At 36.8% G+C, this 23,370-nt stretch overlaps 1 protein-coding gene across 6 annotated transcripts in view; it reads left to right on the plus strand.

The window, feature by feature from the left end:
* Positions 1–23,370, plus strand: part of CDH18 (cadherin 18) — a 409,491-nt gene that overhangs the window by 232,540 nt on the left and 153,581 nt on the right. For all 6 annotated transcript variants that reach the window (XM_065667566.1, XM_065667565.1, XM_065667567.1 and 3 more), the window contains exon 4: positions 8,506–8,985. In XM_065667566.1, the coding sequence (XP_065523638.1) occupies positions 8,758–8,985 (228 nt within the window). In that variant the 5' untranslated portion in view covers positions 8,506–8,757. The remainder of the gene's footprint in view (positions 1–8,505; positions 8,986–23,370) is intronic.

The raw sequence follows: 23,370 nt of genomic DNA on the forward strand, positions 1-23,370 counted from the left end.
TGATTCTGACAGTCACTCTCTGCGCAAATCTGATAGGTATAGTTGCAAAAAATATTTCTTCATTTGTGTTTGTGGCAGAGTACTTCCGTTATCCTGAAGTCGCCATGTGCCTGCTTGTTGTATACAGAATAGTTTGTTTGCCAGCTGAGGACAGGCATTGTATCCCTGAATCACTGTTATTTGCAAATTATGTACGTTTTCTGTTTTGTTTGCAAACTTTGCAGATCTCAGATTGTTCAGGGAAGATAGTATGTTTTTTTTTTACTCAGTTGCACTCTGTTTCACAAAATGTCTTGGCTAAAGGGGGTAAAAAATTCATTGTTTTGTAGTGTTTTAATAGTGTCCTGTACTCATTCATGAATATAAGAATGCCTTCTAATAATCCTCTTCAATGTATTTTCTAAAATCAGTGAGTCTTTTAAATTATCTCTACAGTTAACCACTCACCGGAGCCATTTATTACTAAAGGTAGTATAGCAGATCACAGCTCATCTTGCATATTATCTAACCAAAGCATCAATTAGATACATTTTCAAAAATCCTATTATCACAATAAGACTTGAATTCCACAGTAGTTCTAATGTATTTCCAGCACAACAGCGCAGGTGTAGATCTTATGTGAGCTGCCTGTTTGTAGTCTGGAATGAGAAACTTTTTTCTGATGGGAATTTCAAGGGCTGATTTCAAGGGTTTTGTTCTAGGGAACTGGTGATTTTTTTGCATGTAAAGGACTGGACATCCTCTTTTTTTCTTTTTTTTTTTTTTTTTTTTTTCCCTGATTTTATTGTTGTCATTGATTAAAACCAAATTTTAAAAGAATCCTTTGTTTGTGCCATATGGTATCATTCTCCTTTTCCATATAATGATCTAGATTAGTTGCCTAGCTGCAATGTGGCTAATTTTTACTCTGTGAGTGGTGCTTCAGTTAATGCTATCCATTAAGGAATCCATTAAAGGTTGTGCTTAGCAGTAAGCTACACACAGGACCAGAAGAAAGTACTTTGATCACTAGTCCACATTGCTTTTTATAAATTCCTTTAACTCCTATTGAAGCTGCTATTTTTAGACCTTGGTACAAGACAGTCTTGACAGTCTTATCAAGAAAAAAGAATGATGAAGCAGGTGCCAGAGCAGTTTCTTTTGCCACAAGCAGCTTTAAAACCTTTTGAATGTTCCTTGTGACTATCTCCTAAGGCTGTTCCAGCTTTTCACACTCTCCGCTCATCCTCATGGTGCTGTTAGGTATGGTTCCTGTGGGGTTGTGTCCTCTGGGGAAGTCCATCTAGATGAAAAAAAGTGACTAATGTACTTTAACCTAGGTGTTACCAGGAAGTAGTTCTGCCCAGGGCTGCTTGCCCTGCTCAGCATTTCTGTTCTGTTTTAATTGCAGGTGCTGCTAGGCTTTCTTTCCAACTTTCTTCATAATAAAATCTGAATTCCAGTTCACATACCTCCTTCTGTAAGGAATGTGATGACTCTTCTATAAATAATCTCAAAAGCTTTTCTTCATACCATGTCTGTTCCATTTTATGACTCCAGCTAGTTTAAATGATGCAACCTATTTAAGCCAGCAAGGTAACATTTAAGGCCTATTAAAATAACAGGGACTCTGGATTCTGAACATTAAAGTGGTGTACTTCAATATTGGAGGTAAAAGTAAAGTAAAAATGAAAATTAACTTTAATCTAGAATTTGCATCAAACCAGTGCTGGCTAATAGTTAGGGCTGCAGCAGGACTTTAAAGGAAATCTTTGAAAGACTTTATTCCATTCTGACAAAATAGTCATAAATAAATAAAAACTAGTAATGTCAGTGTGTTAATGCTGGATGAAAAGTCATCTCTGGCTTTATCTTCTTCCCTTTTTAGTCTCAAGATAGTATGAACATAATATAATACATTTACAAAGGAGAAGATCAGATATAGCTGTTGTACTAGAAATAAAGAAGAGTCTATGCTTGTGCTGTGTTGAAGGTTTAGGTACAACCTGTCCATTATCAAACCTATAATGCAAATAAGAACAGAAACAAAACCACAAGCCTTTTCAGTTAATTCACGTTAATTTAAAACTAAGAACATGTTCAGGAGTTGTTAACCCAAAGGGTTTTTTTTGTGTGATCTTCATAGAATAATAATACCATATTTGCTTCTATGACTTAGAACCTATAGAAATTTCACAAGGTTGAGTCAGTAAAACAAGAAAGATTAATTAATAAAAATCTAGAAATAAAGCTCATGAAGTATATCACTGAGAGTAAAAGGAATATTTGCGAGTAATGTCTGGGTTGAATGGAAGAAGAGACATTCTGAGATTCTGTAGTAGCCTGTATTATGAACACTTAGGAAGAAATCTTAAGTGAGACAAACTGTGGAGTTAATGGGGGTTTCTGACATTGCTTCTATGGAGCTCCAAGCCAGCAGAGGAATGGAGCCTCATAAACAGGGATTGTTTGGCATATGTCTATCAGTCAGGATACTATTGAAAAATTAATCACACTCTGCTATCTGAAATAATTTAATGAATTTAAAATGATCTAATGCAAAGTCTACAGCTAGACCCTACTGTTACCTTTAAAAAATCAAGTACTAATTTGTAGTAATTTATTAGTTCCTGAGCAATGCCTAATGTTGGGTCTCTGAGTACAGTATTAGGGCATATAAAACCCATATCTGTGCTGTCAGTTTGTCTTTCTGTTATGTAATGTAATGTTACTTTCCAGAGAACCAGCTAACTTGCTTTCCCAAATGAAAGATTTGTGTCTGGAGTTTTGTTTTCACTGTTTCAGAATACCCAAATATGTGTGATTTCCCTTTCCTTAGTAATATCCCTGGGTACAGCTGCTATTTTTGTTTCTTCTTAGTCTTTTCATTTGACTGTTCCTTTCTCTGAGGGGTAGGAGGTAAGGGGGAGAGGAAATGCCAAAGGAGGGCATTTTTTTGTTTGTTTTCTTGATGCTTATTTGGGCAGTGTCACGAGTGGTGTACTCAGATCTAAGTAATTGATTTTACATAATGTTTTTCTCTGTTTATAAATTCAGCCTAAGAATATCACAGCCTTTCACACCTACTGCATAGCAACCTGTAATCATTAGCCCTATGCAGTTGTCTTTATAATGTTATATTAATTGTATCTTTTTTTCTGAATCAAATGTATCATCAGTTGACTTGATTTGCAAGTTTTATGTGAAAGTGTGGAAGTTAAGTTAGAAGAGCTTTTTTGGGGTTGGAAGGCAAAAAGCACAGGGAAATAAATACCAGGATTGCACTTCCCATGGCAATTTCAGCATACCATTATATGTATCTGTTGTTATACCAACACGTGTGGAAATTTGTTTTATTATTTTTGTTTTCAGTTAATGTTTTCTTTATGTCGCTGTCTATGTCTTGAACTGTATTAACTGGATTTCTTACACTTCACAGAAATTTCACTGCTGGGGTTTTGCACACACGTGCTTACACGTCTGAGGGAAAAATCATCTCTAATGGCTTCACATATTAACTTTCACAGCTTCAGCTGTTTCCAGTTATACTTTCCAGTTTGCTTCTCTTATCTTGATTTTATTTTCTGTGATTTTTCAGTGTCTTTGTTTCAGTATCTTGCTATAATTTTTCTTCTGTTATTTATCTGTTTATAATGCCTGATTACGTGTCAGTTTTGGATCCCATTTTATTTTCTCATTTTCCCTTTCCCCAAACCTTTCTCTCCAGAACAGAATTTCTCTTGCCTTATATGAAAGAACAATTTATACTTTTCATGGTAACTTTCTTTTGTAGTTATTTCAATTTACTTTGTAAAAGGGATTTATTTAAAGTAATCTACTAGGTGAAATAACAGTCTCCCAGTTCTAGATTAGCATAGACAATTTTTGGATTTGGTGATTAGAAGTGATCTGTACCAAAAGACTGTGTGTGTGAAAGAATGGTACAATAAATAACACCACCTGATATTGTACAGCCATCAGGTGGGGTTGTTGGCTTAAAGAATTAAAGGGGAAGATATCCAGTCATCTTTCTCTCTGTTTCTTTAGGAAACTGACTGAATTCCAGGTTAATAAAGATTAACTTTCAGAATAGTAATATACTTACACATATATTTAACAATAATTTGGGATTTACCTTACAAATTAATTTTTCTTATACTGTTGAAGTAAAAAAGTAGTCCAGTTTCCCTTTTCTAGAAGATCTGTCAACATAGAACTATAGTGTCAAAACATTTGTAGTTATTGGAGTTACTATTAAACTATTTTAGGAAAATTTTATTTACTTTCTTTTGTAGTTCTTAGTCTCATACATGTAGCTGCAACATAACCACAGCAAAGGGGCAAGACAAGAAGTAATACAGTTTTTAAATGCTTTCCAAAATAATTTTGATGCTACATCTGTGAGATAGACTAGCATGTGCAGAAGACACTATTCTTTTAGAAAGCATACTACGACGATTATGTATTGTGTGTGTATCACATAAGCTAAGAAAGACTTACTTGGTGCCTCATTTTTTGGTATAAAGTCCTGTAGCTCAGGTCTACCAGTCTTTGGCATAAACAACTACAGATGAACCATTTCCCTTCATCTACCTAAAATTACATTTTTTTCTGCCAATTACCAGAGTTCCTCAGGAATATTGTATATTCTGTTGGCAATCTATCAAGCTCTTCTTCAGAAGGATAAAACAAAAAATAACATCCAATTTTTCATTCTGATAACTAGCCCGTTATTCTGTCTTTGGTCCCCGGGTCAATACACCATTATTTCTGCAGCGCTGAAAGATACAACTTTAGCAATAGACTAAGCACAGGCAACACAGGAAGAAGGAAATATTTTCCTGCCTGATTATTTATATCTAAATAATTATGTTGATTTAAAGCTGGTAAGATTTTCATAATGGAAGAATTTATTCTGACAGGGAGGAAGTCTAGAGGGCAGAGTGCAGAGGGAGAAGTCAGAAAGTATATAAGAAATGCAATTTATTTTAAGTTCCATAAGTAATTGTCACTCCATCACTGTGGGACTGAAAAGGGTCCCTGAGGGATGTGACAGAAGATGTGCAGAGCTGTCCCGAATATGCATCTGCAAAACTGAATCTTCCAGCTGAATTCAAATATGTGTTCAATTTGATTATGGGAGATTGGGGATGCTGAGATTCAGGACAAGTCTGTTACGAAGGATGCATCTCCCTATGATGGTGAAGCATACAAGTTTTGCATACACGCTTTGCATCACTATGCTCAAACTGGTTTCCTGGGAATTCATTATAGTGTCTTGCTGCCACACTAAGCGGTAACTACTGTGCCGTAATGATTTCCAGAAATGCTGGTGGAACTTTCCCACCTCATTTAATTATTTAATTTTAATTCACTCTGAGAGTCTCATGAGATACACAACTTCATGAGGGCTCCCAGGAGACAGCAATAACACAAGTCTACTTTGCAGTTGCATACATCATTATAACAAGAACTATAAAGCAGGACACTTAATCTGAACCTGCAGACACGAGCACTGAGCAGTCAGTATCTTTCAGTATGTTAGCTTAAGGTAGCAATTTAAGGGATTTCAGAAAATGCAGTCTTTCACTCACAGTTGAGGTTTGTCTATTCTTTGCAACTGTCTCTTCTGCAGTAAACATTCAAGGTCTTTCCATCTGTACTTTCCCCTGTAGACAAACTGCTGTCTTCATGGGAGAGCTGAGGTTTCTTTAGAGGAGGTAGTGCAGGTTTTTAATGAGTGTTTATGGTAGACCTTTAGTAAGAGTGTGCTGAGTAAATAAGAATAAGGACCTTTATACTGAGCATTAATTAGACTTTGGCTATTACAGATGTTTAGCAAAGTGAAAGTGCTTCAAGGAATCTTCAGTAAAAATCGTTCCTCTTTTAATTGTTGAATTTGTCATAGTGGAAACAGTTCTCCAGGCTTCACACAGAACTCTGGAACAGCTGAGGGCTAAACTTCTAAACATGAATATAACAAAGTAGATGCATTATTATTATTATTATTAGTGGTGGTGGCAGTGTTTTTTGTTGAAAATATTTGTTCAGAACAAAGAATTTTGAAACTTTAATTTTGGGGCAAGTGTTTAACACCTGATCTCTGAATTGAGGTAAATAACTGTTTTTTTGCAAAATATAAATTTAATGCTTTCTAGTTAATGCTATGAAAAACAGATATTTCTGAGATGAAGAAGCCCTTCATAGTTTTGTCTTTGATTTGTTCCAAGTCATATAATGCCGAGACTATGACATACCACAGCTTACAGGCTCCATCTTGTTTTTTCCTTGTTTTATTTTGTTCTGGGATTTTGTATGTTTGGTTTTGGGTTTGGGGGTTTTTGGGGGGTTTGGGTTTTTTTTTTTTTGGGGGGGGTCTTTTTTTTTTCTCTATTAATAACTTCTGAGGGGGAAGATAAACAAAGTTCTATGTAGTAAATCTTGATTTGTGGGTATCTATCTTTTGTACTCATTTATATTTACTTTTCTATAAGGCAAGAATTTTCCACTACCACCATCCCCACAGTTCTTATACAGGACAGTTCAGTAGTAATGATTTCAAATAAATTTAAAATGTGTCATTCTGGGAAATTTCAATGCACATTTTTAACATTATGCACAGCTTATAGTCTTATGAACTGCTCCCAGGCATTTCCCAAGATGGAAACAAAGGGAAGAAAAACAATACTTGAATGGATAAAACTGCAGCCTTATCATTTTGTGAGGTACTGATTAATTTTAATGTACATCTGAAGTATAACAATGACTAATCTATTTAAATAGTTCATCTGTAAAGAAGGCAATTGCATGCCTCAAGGCAAAAACTGATTTCTAGCAAGAATCAGGAAAGAATGCAGAAAGTCAAGGAAACTACAGGAGAAGAGCATATAGTTAGAAACAAATGTGAGACACAGAATGTCTGGATTCTGTCCCTGGTATTACTTATACTTCATACAACTGTGTATTAATTTAACTGTGAAAAAAACCTATTTAATCACATTTGTACTAAAGAAGGTAATAATACATCATGTCATATGAATCTGTTCTGAGATGGGATGTGAGGCTTTTAAAAGACTAATGGCATAGACCTTGTAGGGGTTAAGGGGAGATTGCACTGATGTAGAAATAGGAAGCAGGGTAATACTAAACGTCTAAAAACTTCTTTCCGCAGTGGAAAATACCATACAGAGTTTCTTTTTTAACTCCTGCCCAGCTGCAAGAAACCGGAGTTCTTCCTTTACTTCAGCATAATCCACTGCCCTGAACTGAGTAATAGTAATGGAAAATGTATCCTTTCTGGGTATTTCTAATGTTGTAGAGCAGTCCTGAAGAATTCTTCCATTACTCTAATTAGAAACTGAATTTAGATGAATACAGAAGAAAGTATGGTTCAGCTCCCAGTATTATTATGGATTTGAGAGAACCATAAGGGAAAAATTCTGTAGCCAAGACTGTTGATGAGCTTCCTTCAACTACAGTATTTTTCCATCTGATTTCTAATTTCCTGTTTGATTCTTTAGAGAATTTGAATTTGTTCTGTTTGATTCCCATGAAACTTAGAAACAAAATCAGTTTCATTGTGTTTCTGTTTACATTACTTGTAATGGTTTTATGATTCTCAAACACAGCCAATATTGAAAGTCAGTTCTAACTTTTATAGATGTAGTTGCATGTTTTGAGACTCCTGATTGACTAATACCTTCAGGTAACTGAACAAATGGTTACCTTAGAGTAACTATTTCTCTGAGGTTAAAGAGTTACTTTATTTTTTCAATCATCTACTTTGCTTTAAGCACTATATCAACTTCCATGCACATTTTCACGTTTTATTAAAATGTTTTTTTCTTTTTAAAGTTGAGAAAATATTGCCACTGAGAACTTAGATGCTTTTATGAAAATAATGCTGATCATCTGAACACCAGTACCTGAGCTTTCTGTCAGCATGAAGTAATCTTGTGAGGTTCCAGTATGATATTGGTTGGAATATATTCAAAACACAGGTTGTAAAAGTGCATATTTTGACTGAAAATTCCTGTCAATGCACTCTAATATTGACTCTGAATCCTCAGAGCCGATTTTGGAGGCTTTCTTTGAAAAACCAGCCTAGCTTTGGTATTTTTCACCATGTTGGATCTCTGTGTGGTGTACGGAAGATAAAGAACTCATGTGAAATTACCAATCACTATCTATGTAATGACACTGCAGCAGCGATAGTTTTTTACTGCCAGACCAGGTCAGTGATTTGGAAGTAAGCCAAAGGAAAACTGGGCTGAATCATCCAGTTTTTAATAATGTGAATGTTTTCATAGCTTGGAAAAGCCATGGTAATTCTTAAGGTATCTAATCAAACCAATCTGAAAACACTTTTTACAACACTTTTACAGGAAGGGTTGAAAAGAAATTCTAGTTAAAAAGAGAATCTTTGAGAGACTGGATGGTAGAGCTGTGCATGTAATCTAAGGTCAGAAACCTGAAAATTGCTGGGTTAAGTGATGAGTAAGTGGCTTTCTTTTCTTTCCCTATTAGATAGAAAATGGCCGGCTGTGGAACTCTATTGTGAAGACCTCAGAAGAAATACCATTTTTTCCAGTAAGCTTTTCATAATGTAAATATAATCTGAGCTTTCCTAAATGGGCAGCTAAACCATGAGCAAGCAGAAAAACCCATTTTGGACTGTATTTCTGAACCAGGCTTCATCTTGTTTCTCGGGAACTTGTTAAAGGATTACAACTCAAAAGACAAGAGAAAGAAAACCTTGAACAGGAAGCTTATCCTACAATGAGAATTACAAGTACATCTTGTATCTGCCCAGTCCTAGTTTGTCTCTGTTTTGTGCAGAGGTGTTATGGAGCTGCTCACCATGGCTCCATCAAGGTGACTAGAAACCAAACCAAACACATAGAAGGCGAAACAGAAGTACATCATCGTCCCAAGCGTGGATGGGTGTGGAATCAGTTCTTCGTTTTAGAAGAACACATGGGACCAGATCCTCAGTATGTAGGAAAGGTAAGGTCTATGTCTTCTTTTGGGGTTTGGTTTTGGTTTTGCCATCCCTTGAAATGTGGAATTGATAGACCAGGTGTCTCCATAGATTGTGCCTCCTTTTTTAAAGTAGGACACCTCTGAGATTGCCCTGTATTCTCAATGAATTTGCCAATTGTATGTGTATACTTTCTGTATTTATTATAAAGAAAAAAGATAAATAAAAGTAAACAGGATGAAGATATTAAAATAGGATAACATAATGCTTCTTCTGAGCTCAGCTAAACACTGAGTGCAGCTGACCCTCTTACATCACGTTATACAACCCCAAATGCATGGAGCTTAAATATGTCACTGCTAAAGACTTTTGCAGGTATTTCAGAATAAGATTCAGTTTTATTTCAGGGAATACTATAAGTACAGTCTAAGCTTCATAGGGTATTCATTCCACACTGAAGGTAGGGTGAAAAAGGGATCCTCCAAGGGGAAATTCTCTGACAGTATTCATAAAAAGAGGCAGGAGGTGTGTTGTTACAGTTCCTCAGAAACCTATGAGAACAAGAAGCCCTGCATTTATGTTTTGACATATATTAGGGAACTTCAAGCATAAAGTTCATGCTGGTGCAGTTGTAGGCTGGCCAACTGAAGTCTGGTTTATCGTGTATAATGTTGTCTGTCTAGCATGGTTTTAAATTTGCATCAAGATAACACAAAACTGTATATATAACTTTTTTGCAAGAAGTATGCCAGATGGAGCTTTTCTCGCCCTGAATACTGTCTTTCAGCATTATGATAGAATTTTTTTTGTTACATAATCTAGATTAGTCTTAATCTCCTTAATGAAAATGGAGAAAGGTGTTGAATGTGCTGGGTGAAGAAAGATTGTTAATAGAGATGAGGGTGTGGAAAAAATATTATTTAATCTTAATTCGCCTTCAAGTTGGGAATCCTGAAAATTATATCTCAGAGTATGAAAAAATATCCAAGGAAACCAGTAGCTTCTGAAATCACAGATGTCTGGTAGCAAGGGCTTTCAAATTTAAACAGATTCATCTGAACTAAAAATAGCAAGTGAAGCATCTGTATTTAAGGTACATTTAACATGAAGACCAAAAAAAAAATTATTCAATTATGCCAGGCTTAGTAGGATACCAAGTATTTCAGCATATTAAATTGCTGAGATTTCTGCAGAAAATTTAAACTGGAGAAGGACCTTTCTAAGTGGAGGCAATGGATTGCATTGAAAGAGGAGCTTTAAAAATGGGTAAGGTGATAAAGAGATATGCTTGTAGACACATCTTAGACTGATTAGCATTTTCATGAATGATTTTGGAAACATTTTGTAAACATAGTTCTTATGCAGAGCTATTCAGGAGAAGCAAAACATTGGAAAGAGCTAGATAGCATGAATAAAATTTAGATATGGAGATACGTAGTAAACCTCAAGACCACAATGTGATAAGGCCCTTACAGACAGTATCACGGATTTCGGGCATGCACTATAGTTTGTCAGACGTAAGCGACAGAGGAAGAGAAGGATCTGCTGAGCAGATCAGTTATTGCCCCTAATGTCATATCTTGAAGAAGGTAAATAGGACACTAAGCTGCAAAAACTGAGGTAAGTAAAACAGAGATAAAGTGGTAGCGAAAGCATTGTGGAAAATAATGTTAACTTGTTTATTGCTTTGATTAATTTGGCCAAGAAAGTTAATTTCTATATGAAGCTATACAGAAAAAATATGAATACTATATTTGGGGTGGTGTTAGAGAATAAAATCTAACCCTATAGCCACAGGGTCAGAGGGATTACAGAGAAGGCTGAGGTACTCAATGACTTTTTTGCCTTGGTCTTTACTCCAAGAGCTCAAATCACACTGTCCCACTGCCCCAAGTCAGACGAGGCAAGGGCAGGGACTGAGAGAATGAAGAACCACCTGCTTTAGGAGAAGATGAGGTTTAAGATCATCTAAGGAACCTGAAGGTATACAAGTCCATGGACCCTGACAAGATGCATCTGTGGGTCCTGAGGGATCTGACAGATGAAGTGGCTAAGCCATTATCTATCAAATATGAGAAATTGTGTTGGTCTGGTAAAGTTCCTGATTAGTGTAAAGGGGAAAATATAAGCTCCACTTTTAAAAAGGGGAAAAAAGAAAGATAAAGGAAACTACAGACCAGTCAGTCTCACATTGGTGCCCGGTGAGATCATGAAACAGATCCTCCTGGAAACAATGCTAAGGCACATGGACAATAAGGGAGTGATTTGTGACAGCAAACGTGGCTCCACTAAGGACAAATCATTCCTGACCAATTTGGTGACCTTCTATGATGGGGCCACGGTGTTGGTGCATAAGGGAAGAGCAAGTGGCGTAATCTACCTGGACTTGTTCAAGGCATTTGAGGCTGTCCCAAAGGTCATGCCTGTCTCTAAATTGGCTAGGCATGGATCTGATGGATGAATGACTTGGTGGAAAAGGATTTGGTTGCATGGTCTTACTCAGAGAATTGTGGACAACAGCTCAATGTCCAAGTGGAGAGTGGTGATGAGTGGTGTTCTTTAGGAGCTGGCATTAGGACCGGTGATGTTTAACGTCCTTGTTGGCGTCATAGACAGTGTGATTGAGTGCACCCTCAGAAAGTTTGCCAATGGCACCAAGCTGTGTGGTGCAATCAACACACAGAAGGGAAGGGGTGCCGTCCAGAGGGACCTGGACAGGCTCTAGAGGTGGGCCAGTGCAAAACTCATGAAGTTTAACAAAGCCAAGTGCAAGGTCCTGCACCTGGGTCAGGGTGGTCCCAAGCACAGCAGTAGGCTGGGTGGAAACTGGATTCAGAGCAGCCTGGAGGAGAAGGACTTGAGGGTGTTGGTTGATGAGAAGCTCAACATGAGACGGCAGTGTGTGCTTGCAGCTCAGAAAGCCGACTTTATGCTGGGCTGCATCAAAAGGAGCGTGGCCGGCAGGTTGAGGGAGGTGATTCTTCCCCTGTACTCCACTCTTGTGGGACCCCACCTGGAGTACTGTGTTGAGCTCTGGGATCCCCAGCACAAGAAAGATGTGGACCTGCTCAAGGGTGTCCAGAGGAAGGCCATGAAGATGATCAAAAGGCAGGAACACCTCTCCTATAAAAACAAGCTGAGGGAGTTGGGGTGTTTAGCCTCAAGAAGAGAAGGCTTTGGAGAGACCTCACAACAGATTTCCAGTACCTCAAGGGGGCCTACAAGAAAGCTGGAGAGGGACATTTACAAGGGCAAGTACAGACAGGACAAGGGGAAATGTTTTTAAACTAAAAGAGGGTAGATTTAGATTAGATATTAGGAATAAATTCCTTATTATGAGGGTGGTAGGGCACAGGAGGAGGTTGCCCAGAGAAGTTACGGTTGCTGCAACCCTGAAAGTATTTAAGGCCAGGTGGGGCAGGGCTTTGAGCAGCCTGGTCTAATGAGAGATGTTGCTGCTTGTGGCAGAGGGGTTGGAACTAGATGAGATTTAAAGTCCTTTCTAACCCAAACCATTCTGTGATTCTGTTATTCTATGAAAATATGTTTGTTTAATTACTCTCACAAATAGTGATGGAGAGCATGTATTATTCCATTAATACACTTCAGAAGAAACCACAAGGGGAAGAAAAAAGCTTTTAAGTTGATTCAGATTTTACTTGGAAAAAGCAAACATTTTAATGGTCATGAGTTAATTTTGAATGGAAGTGAAAAAAATAAAATTCTGCAAGAGTCTAATAGGAACAATGGAAACAAAAACCTGAAGGGTTTTAAAAGTAAAGTGTGCTTGTCTTTATGAAGGCATTTAGAAACAAGATAGCATGAAAGTATAGGGGCTGGATTCAGTTATCTAAAGTATGGTCCCTTTCAATATATTTTCTTTCAGCCTCTGACCGCTCTATTAGTGCTACCCTTCTTAATGCTACATTTACATTAATGTTACATTTACCACTCTATTCATGCTACATTTACATCATACATAAATTAATGTAAACATTCATTTACAGGGATCAATGAGTAGTAGTTCTTTTAATCCTTCGTGGTCAAATTGTGACTACATGCCTTGTTTGAGGACATTTTTTTCTCTGTACATACCAATTTTTCCCCCCTTTTCCTCAAAGAATTCCCTGTGGTGCTCATAATGTTCTGCTCTGAGTACTTCACATTATTATTATTGTTAAGTTTGTCTTTGCAGAAGCTTTATGGAACATACAAGCATCTGTACTCTATTTTCCATTTGTTGACATGTTTCTGATTAATTTACTGCAAAGGTCAATCAAACTGGTTCAGACATATATTTTTTAATTCAGAAAAAAAGCCTAAGACTGACATCATATTAGTAATTAGCAAGATTTTGTTACTGGTCATTGTTTTAATTTTGTCAAATGGATGTTTTACTGATGTCACATTTAATTGTACACACCTCATCAAGGTCTCATTCTTCATGCCTTTAATTTGACAAGAAGCTTTCACGCAAAACTCCTAGTTTTATGAAGGAAGGCAATGTGAGCAGTGCCCTCTAATTCCAGGCTTCTATTCAGGGACAGCAAGCTATCAGTTCTGTCAGTTATTTATTCTGTAGACTACTCTGCTTCCCTGGTGAAAGTTTTGCCATTTGAGATCTGTCCTTTCACATTTTTCACACCCAGTTTGCAAGTAACATCAGAGAAAGCAGAGTCATTATATACAATGATGTTATAATGATTAAAGTTATTGTCATGGAAATGCACGCTGCAGACAAGAATAGGGTAGGCCTGCAATGAAAATGGTAAGGTTTCTCATTCTTATCCTGAAGTGACTGTGAAGAGGATGGACTAATTTACTTCCATCATCTGTTATACTGCAACTGTTAGGACAACAAGTTACCATTATATTAAAATATTGAGCATATTCCCATTCCCCAGTCATTATTTCTTTTCTCTCTAAAAAAAAAAAAAAAAAGTCATTTGGAGACTGTAAATATATATAGAATTAACCCATATTAGCCATACTCAGAAGGTTTTTATAGAAACATGGCAAAACATCGGTCCTAGAAAATATAGTTTATTGTAGAAATGAGAAATGATCCTTTTGTAGCTGTTAAGTATTCTGTTTATTTCTGAGATTATTGAACTGGTTCCCTGGTGTTGGACGTGGTGTAAGTGTTCAGTGTTTCAAGGTGTTTTCCTAACAAACAACTCCAAACCTAGTTTTTTATTAAAAAAGTATATTTAAAAAAAATTACAGCTACTATTAATATAAAATATGAATTAATATAAAATAATTAATTACTTGTGGTAATTATTTGACAACTTCCCAATGGTCAGTAGTAGCTAGCAATGTTGGTTCTGACAGACTGCTTATCTATGACTGTAGGTATATGTGTGTGTATGCACAACGCAGTGGACAAACTGTAAATCAAGTGGGAACAAATATTCTTGTCCCAAATAAGCAGCTTGAGTCCACAGAACTGATCTTTCAGCTACATGAGACTTCTTGTCTTTTGCATGTCTCTGATGAAAACTACTTGTATGAAAACATAGCTGAAAGGGGCAGGCCTCGTGAATGCACCGTAGTGTGGTGGGTAGTTGGGTACCAACTACACCAGCTCAGAGCAACAAAGATTCTCCTGAGGAAATTAAGAAAAACTTATGCTGTAGAGCTGCAAACTTCTAACATTTCTCAGTTGCCATGGCTGATACAGTTTGCATTTCTCTTTCAGTTTCTTCATGCTTCCAGATTAGATAATTCATGTGTCAGAATATGGAAAAAAATAACAAATTAACAATTTTAAGATAGAAGAGAACATGTTTTCAGTCCGTAGTGTTCTTCATTTTGAACCTTCACACCTATTTGTGTGTATATTTCTTAAAAGGTGGTGAATTGCACTGGAAACAGGTCATAACTACACATTCACTGTCCTTTTTACTTCGGAAAGAGAAGTAGATGCGCAGTGATAATGGGAAGATCAGCACTAGTTAGAGGCTGAGTGAATCATGCTATTAGAGGCAACAGCAGAGGAATACAATGAGCAAGACTGACACTTGATGTCCCTGTGGACACTTTGGATCTCTGAAATACAGAATGTGTACCTCTTCGTCCACTTCAGATGTCCTCTGAAGGATAAATAGGAATGTTTTTTCAGACATTCAACTCTGTCTTGGTTTTCAACTACATATTTATTCCCAAATTTGGGGGCTTAAGGGAGTGACACTTTGCACATTTTCACCTGTAATTAAAAACCACTTTGAGATTTATGTTGATGGGGGAGAGAAAGAAGTATGGAAGAGTGAGAAATGAGTGTGAATACAGGGAAAGGAAAGTGAAAGTAACAGCTTTTAAAATGTACTAAAATTATTGTACTGAAAGTTAGATTAAGAAAGATATCCCAGGTGTTATATTGGATTTTAAAGGTAGTAATTCTGTTGTTACTTTTTTATCTTACTCTTGAAAACTGAAATATAGCATACCAGACTTGTCATTCACAATTCTTTTCAAAGTCATTGCAGTAAATTAGTTCTAATATAGGACAGTGAATTTAATCTTCCCTGATCATATCAAGACAATTTCATATCTCAGATTATATGATGGAAAGGGGAAAATATATGTATTTTAGAATAAGTGCTAAGAAAAAAATGGAAGTGGAGTTTTGCAATTAAAATAATTTTATTCAGTGTTGGAGGTTAACATATATTTCTGCATTTCAGACGTAATGAAGAGTTCCAAAATTTATCCTGATAAAAAAGGGGGGGGGGGTATGATAAAGAACATGAAAAGTAAAGTGTAGATGTTATAGTCTGAAGATTTTGCACATGGTTTATTAGCCCTTTTCATGCCTTCATAAAAAGGCATGCAAGTAGCATAATCAGCATCTAGAGTAACATGCATTTCATTTTCTACCTTTTAGCTTGCAAGTTTCACAAATAATGTATTTAGATAAAATATTTTTCCTCTATAGCTAGCAAAGATGTGGTAGCAATAACAACCTAAATATGCAAGCACAGATTTTTCTGTTCTTTTATAGGTTACTTCTATGAAAGTTTATACTAGAATAGACCTATATAGAAAATAATGTAAAAAGAAAAGGAGAGGAATTGTGGCTCAGCAAGCTTAAAAATCACATATTTCATGTGTGTAGTGTGAAAGAGATCAACTTTATAATCTTTTCAGGGCTCTTAGAAGAAAGGGGGAAATGAACATGGAATGAATATTCTTAATATTTGAGCAAAGATTTTAGCTTCACAATTTTTAATTATATTTAAGACTGAGATGTCTCAAGCTGCTTCCAAAGGACCTCTTGGTGAATCTGTGAAAGATTGAGATTTTCAGTGTTTGGACTGAAAAAGTAGAGATTTGTATTTTAATAGATCCCTTTTAATTAAAAAATAATAAAAAAAATCCTCCGTTAAGAGTTTCTTCATAGATCAGTAACCTCAGATTCATAATACTTTCTATTTACTTCAGTCTTTATTGTTTTCTTCTTCCTGGTTACTCAAAGTCATCTTTTTCCCCGTTACAGCATTTTCATTGCGTTAGGTCACTAACCTCAGATTTTACAGTGCTTTTTATCTATTCCAATCTTTATGCTTCTCTGCTCTCTGATTACTTAGATCCTAATTCTTGTCACCCTTACTGTTGCTAAATAACATTTTGATTCAGTGCCACTGAAGTTGGTTGAAAGCCAAAACTCATCATACCAGGATTGTGCTTACTTCTGTCTTCTCCTATCTGTCTCCCACTGTTGCTCAGGGAATAGCCTTACCAAGAACAGAGGAAATGTGCCCCTCTCCATTTCAACTGTCATCACACCTGAGGTATTGCACATTATACGGTCTTTACATCATTTCCTATCTCATTTTCTACTATAATTTTCAAAAAGCTAACTCAAGACTGTTTTGGAAGCTTTTGAAAATAAAAATGTGTACTTGCTTTTTTTTGCTTTTTTTTTTTTTTTTTTTGAGTTCTGTTGGCACAGATAGCCCCTTTTGCTGCCTCCATGCTGATAGCAACCCTACCTTTATTCAACAGTTGTTATTTGGCTTCTTATTAAGAGTTTGAGGACGTAACTGAAATTCTGCAAGTCATAGAATGCTATGGACCTTTAGGTTTTAGTTATTATTTTTTGAAGTGGAATCTCTAAATATTCAAAGGTTATTTGGGGGAAAACTAAACTCAAGGGAAGAGTTCTTTCATCAGCAGCATCAATCTGATTTTCTTCCAGCGTGTTCAGCTGTATCTGAGGTTTCCTGAAGCGTAGTAGTTGCATTGCAGTCCTTTGACAGAAAATGGTTATATACAGACTGACAAGGGCATTTTGACTTGACAGACCAACCAGAAAAACAGAAAAGCATGAACATATTGAAGTGTTCAGTTCTAGTCCAAAGACATAGGCTAAAGTGTTTACCTGGTTTAACTTCATTTAAGGCAGTGTGGAAACTTGGTCCTTTCTGTCAAAACAGCACCACTGAATCTAATGTCAAAATAATAACTGTTTCTGTAAGGAAGCTTTATATAGTCTGTCAGTTCTATATTGCAAAACATTAGTTTGCAATGTGGAGATGGTTATTTCAATTAATGGATCGATGTAGATCTAATCTTCCCCGAGACTCTTACGGACTGAAAAAGTCTGTACAAAACTTGACCTCTTTTTTTATTCTTTACTTCTTTCCGTTTCATGATTCCGACACACCAGCAGCTGAAGTTCTGTTTCCTTTATATGTTCTTTGTGATGACTATATTGGTGGAACCAACATTTTAGCTATATTCTTCCTTTTTTGTTTGTTTGTTGTTTTGTTTGCTTGTTTGTTTTGCTTTTTTTTGTTTGTTTTTTTTTTTGGGGGGGGGGTTTGGTGGTTTTGTTTGTTGGGTTTTTTTTGGTGGGGAGACCCAGCTTTGTACCTGCCTAGCCTTGTTCTTCCTTCATTCTGGTTTTCCTTTGGTCATATATTGGTTTTACATAGGGAGGTGCTGGCGGGATGTCTACCTGGGCATCCCCTGTAAGGAGCAGCCAGTGCTTCCCACTGCCAGACACAGCCAGTTCCAGGCAGCTCCAACAGCCCCACTGCAGGGCAGAGCTGATCCCCTCAGACAGAATGCATATCACCACTGTTAGGTATTTTTTCCTTTTTTTATGTAGAAGGACGTGACAAGTGAAACCATGCAGAAACATGCCTTAGCAAAAAGATATCCTCTTTTTTTAAGGTGCAGATGGCTGTGAAAGAGTAGGGATTTTAGGTTTAGCAGCTTGTTAATTCATCTCAGAATGTCTGAAAAAAAGGTGAGTGAGACTGCAATATTCCTATATCCGTAGCAGCATTTGCAAAAGGTTAGTTGTGTGGTGTATTCTGTACAACTATAAAGGTAATGACTCATATTGTTTGATGTTGAATGTATTGCTTTCTCAGCAATTGCTTCTTCCCTTTACATGAGGTTTTCTAGAGGAAAGGTTGATTGTATAGAGCTGTTCAAGACTGCAGATAAGACAGTTGCAAAGATGTCTCTGCATAAAGATATTATTAAAAGACTTGGGGAACAAACTCAGCAGCAGAGCTTGCTCTAAGTCTGTTGCTCAAGAACAGTAGCGTAGCTGTCCTGTATGTTTAACATTTGTATCAAGTCTTCATTTTTCATCTATGAATAATTTGGAATTTTCCGTTAGGTTACAAACAAAAATCCCAGTCATTTAGGGTAATAGTTTGAATTCGTAAATTTACACTTGGGAATTATATTGGGTTTAGTATATAATTGATTTGTGTGGCGTGGGGTATTGGATGTCCTTTTCTGTTTTGTTATCAGATACAAGTAAGTGTTGCCAAAATGTATTTGTTTTGTTATCTTCCAGTGAATTAACATACTCAATACTTCAGTATAAATAAAACAGCTTTGCAAAGTCTCATATAGAAGACATACCAATAATTACAGTTCTGCAGACATTTTTTCATACTGGTTAAAGCTATTCCTGTGGTAATGTGTTGATAATAAAAGAGGTGCTATTCACAAACAGAACCCTTCCTTTGAATTAGGAAAGCCTGCTAAGGAAGAGGTTTCTTTACATGTTTACAAAAGAAATAGAAATGCTTACAATTTATATAAATATACTGAGGTTTTAATTTTTTTAGTATATTTGTATTGCTAGATTTATTTTACTGCTTAATATTAATTATCTGTTTTAATTGTTAAATTCAATAGTATCCTAAAGAGGTATAGTTTTGGATCTGGTAAAGGATTACAGAAGCAACGCTTGCACACCCTTGATGTATGAATAATTTCTATCTGAAATTCTTGAGTCAAATCATGACAACATAACCATTTCAACAGAGTGTTTTTATCGATGTTTCAGATGCATTATTAAAACTACAAGAACATTGTCATTACCTTGCTGACTAGAATAACAAAGTTGGTGATGATGTGTTGAGGGTATTCAGATATCTTAGGGTATTCAGCAAAAATGCAGAAGTAATGGGGTACTTACTCCCTTGGAAGGCAGGAAAAATTTTACATTGAGGTTGGACCCTAGTATCAAAAGGCTCTAGGCATAATAAATTGCTACTTGATAAATTACCTAGTCATCAAATCTCCAAAAGAAGAACTAAAGCTAAAGTTAGTCCTAAGTAATGCTTAAAGCAAATGCCAAGCACCCACCAGAAAAATGTGAAGGGCTAAGGGAAGTTGGAATGACTAAATGGCACAGTAGAGAGGGCAAATAAAGGCAGTCTTTTCTTAAGGTGCAGTTGTTTCCAAATGAGAGAAACAGAAATGACTGAGAAATTTTGCATCCTAATTGTAATGCACAACAACCCATCCAAGAAAATTTGAGGAAAAATTTGCAATAAAAACCATACAATTCTTCTCTAGAAACATCAAGATGAGGAAGCTTATCAGAGACTGTTGTGCTGAAAGAATGAACAACAGTTGAGGTGTAAAAGGCATAAAGAGTGTAAAACAAGGGTGTTGCAGAATTGCTGAAAGATTTTTTTAAAAATCTCTTTAACATGGGAGGCCTGGGGGTGCACAGCACTCATTTTATAAGGAATGCATAAAAGGAGGACTCTCAAACTGAGGCACTGTGGAAGAAGCTATAGATTCAATCAACACATGAACACATAAACCTGATGCAGTAATTCAAGAAGAAATACCTAACCCAATAATTTTGGTATAATAATATCTAAAACTAGTTTGGTGTATGAGGATACAAACAAAAGATAACCTGAAAAAAATAAAAACAAAACAAAACCCAAAACAAATGCCCCCCCCCCAAAAAAAAAAAACAACAAAAAAGCCCAAAACTCCTCAAAACAAACATAACCTCAAAAACAACCAACCAACAAAAAAACCCTCAAACCCTGCATGTGGGGAAATCCAGTGCCACATAACATTTAAAACTATTTGTGGAAAGCAGGGTGAATAGCTGAATGACACATTTCCTTAATTATACTAAGCTATTGAGAAGAAAAAAATGGGAAATACCAGCTGTAAAGAAATGCAGCAGGGTAATCTTCTAAGACTGACTGAAATTCAATACAGATAAATGGGCACATGAGCAGCAGCTGAGTTGAGCAGTTTTAATTGAGTTGACAGTTACCACTCATTAAAAAGACTGTAAGGTTATGTGAGTGCTAAGATAAACCTCTGTCAGCAAAGTGCCTAGAAACAACCCAGTGAATATTAGAAATCTTTAGGAAGAGGGGGAAAACCCCCACCAAATATCTTACTGTATAAATCTGCTGTGCACCTGTGTCTCAAACACAAAGCATACTTCTCATTTTCTTATCATTTTCCCCAGTCTTGCAAAAGAAACATTTCTGAGAAAGGCAACGAGGCTGATCTAACGCATAGAACAGTTCTGTATGAGGAGTGACTAATTAGGCCATCAGTCACTTTGATTTGAGAAACTCCACCTTTCTGATTAAGAACTTCAGTTCTAGAATTACAGTGTTTAAAGCTGTTGTCTTTCTGAGCACAGGATTTTTTTATATGGGAAGGGATTACTTTCTTGTTAATATGAAGAACAGCTGAGTAGGGGAGGGTTCTTCTGACTGAAGAGATAAAGTGGGTTGGAGAGTGACCTAGACAGTTGTAATTAGTGTGAGGATGTGAATCAGGAATGATTTGTCATTTTCCTTTCCTTTCCTCCTACATGGAGAAGGAGTAATCAGAAAAACAAACAAGCAAACAAACAAAAATGAAAACAAAACAAAAAAGCCCTCAGCACAACATACTAGAAATAAAGAAAATAAGGCAGTTCTTCACATATGAAATTGGTAAAACTGCTTAGTATAGGATGCTTTGATGTTTAATGCCACATCAGTGATCCTAATTAGTATCTCAATAATGAATTTAGGTAATTCAGCGGGTAAAAAACACGGCATATTGAGATTAACAGCAAGCCATAGTCTGACAGAAAACCTATGCATTCAAAAACTCAGAGCTGCACATCTACATGGATAGCTGAGCTGTACCTCTAATAAATGCTAACAAAAATTGCTTTTGCCCCTCACACACCTATATCACATGGATTTGTTGTTACATTAAATGTTATTCCAAGATTGATTGTGTCAGCAGCTATTACTGATGAATTCAGCATTTTCATTCTATCCTCTCTTCTTAGATAATGTGTTCTCTACATGTCTGTAATAGCATGAGCAAATCTTGGTTTACATTTTATTTGGAGGAATTAGTTTCTCTATTTCTCCTCTATATTTATGAAATCATTGTGGCATGTTTCTTTCAGAGCGCACAGAATACATTCATAGTAGACAGCTTTCACACTTAAAGCAAATTGGCAATTTACAGTGACTCATTCAAGGTTTGTTTTTATTTAAATCACTTTTCATGTAAACCTGGAATATAGATTCCAAGTAAAAGCTAAAATATAAACATAGTAGTATAACAGTGTACACAGCCTGGGGAACAAACAGGAGGAACCAGAGCTCCATGCCCAGTCAGAAAGTTACAATATCATAGGAATAACTGATACATGGTGGGACAGCTCACATGACTGGAGGATCCTCATGGATGGCTTTAGACTTGTTTATAAAGACAGCCAGGGTAACAGAGGATAAGGGGGTTGGAACTAGATGATCTTAAGGTCCTTTTCTACCCTAACCATTTTATAATTCTGTGATTAAGGAGAACCTGAAATGTATGGAAGTCAGCTATGGCGATTGTGGAAGTCCCATTAAGTGCCTCTGGGTCAGGATCAAAGTGGTTATCTCAAAGGGGGATCTTGCAGGTAGCAAATTCTACCAACCTCCAAACCAACTTTATAAGACCAACGGAGCAATATCTGGGTCTCTTGAGCATGCTTCATGTCAACAGAACCTGCTTCTTATGTGAGACTTCAACTACCCAGACGTTTGTTGGAAGAACAATACAGCAGCTCACATGTCATCCATCACATTCCTGGAAAACATAGAGGACTGGCTTCCTCATACAAATGGTAGATGTGCCAACCAGTAATGAGGCATTTCTGGATGCGCTACTCGCTGAGAAAACCTGTATTGTGATATCTTGGTTAGTGATCGCCTTGGCTGCAGTGATCACAGTGTTGTGGAGTATGGATTCTGGCTGAGCATGCTGAAGGCTAGTACCAAGACAAAGGATTTAGATCTTACAAAAGCAAATTTCAGAGGTCAGTTAGGAGGGATTGCATGAGAAGCTTCCATGGATGATAAATGAAATAGAGAGTGCTGGGAGATTTTCAAGAACTCTCTCCTGGAAGCACAAAACCAGTTCATCCCCTAATTCCAGGTAAGGGAATTAGATGGAGCAAGTGACCCCTTTGCCTTAACTGTGACCCGAGTCTGCTCAGAAACAAAAAAGAGGAGTGCCAGAGATGGAAAACGAATACCCTTTGCATGCATATGCAGACGAATACCCGTGGAGACCTACAAGGGCATTGCCAAGGTGTACGGAAATACAGTTACGAAAGCAAAAGCTCAGCTGAAATTGAAATTGTCCAGAGATGTCAAAGACTACAGAAAAAGGTTCTTTAGGTACATAAACAAGAAGCAGAAACAGAAGAAAAATACTGGCCCACTGTTAAGCAGAGGAGCTGTATTAGTCACCAACAACCCTGAAAAGGCAGAGACTCTCAACACTTTCTTCACCTCTGTTTTTACCAGCACTGTTGGGTCCCAGGCCTTGGGAATAAAACTCCAGGTTGATGGTTGATACAGGCACAGACCCACAGTTAGTGGAAGGGTTGGTATGTGAACTGTTACAGGAGCTTGACCCCTACAAATTGATGGGCCCTGGCAGTATCCACGTGCGTGTGTTAAGAGGACTGGCTAACATCATTGTAAAGTCACACTCCATAATCTTTGAGAAGTTGTGGAGATCAGGGGACATCCCAGAACACTGAAGGGAGGCAAACGTCACCCCCATGTTACAAGAAGTGCTCAAGGGACAATCCAGTAAATTATAGGCTCATC

The sequence above is a fragment of the Lathamus discolor genome, chromosome 2, assembly GCF_037157495.1.
Source record: "Lathamus discolor isolate bLatDis1 chromosome 2, bLatDis1.hap1, whole genome shotgun sequence".
Classification (NCBI taxonomy): Eukaryota; Metazoa; Chordata; class Aves; order Psittaciformes; family Psittacidae; genus Lathamus; species Lathamus discolor.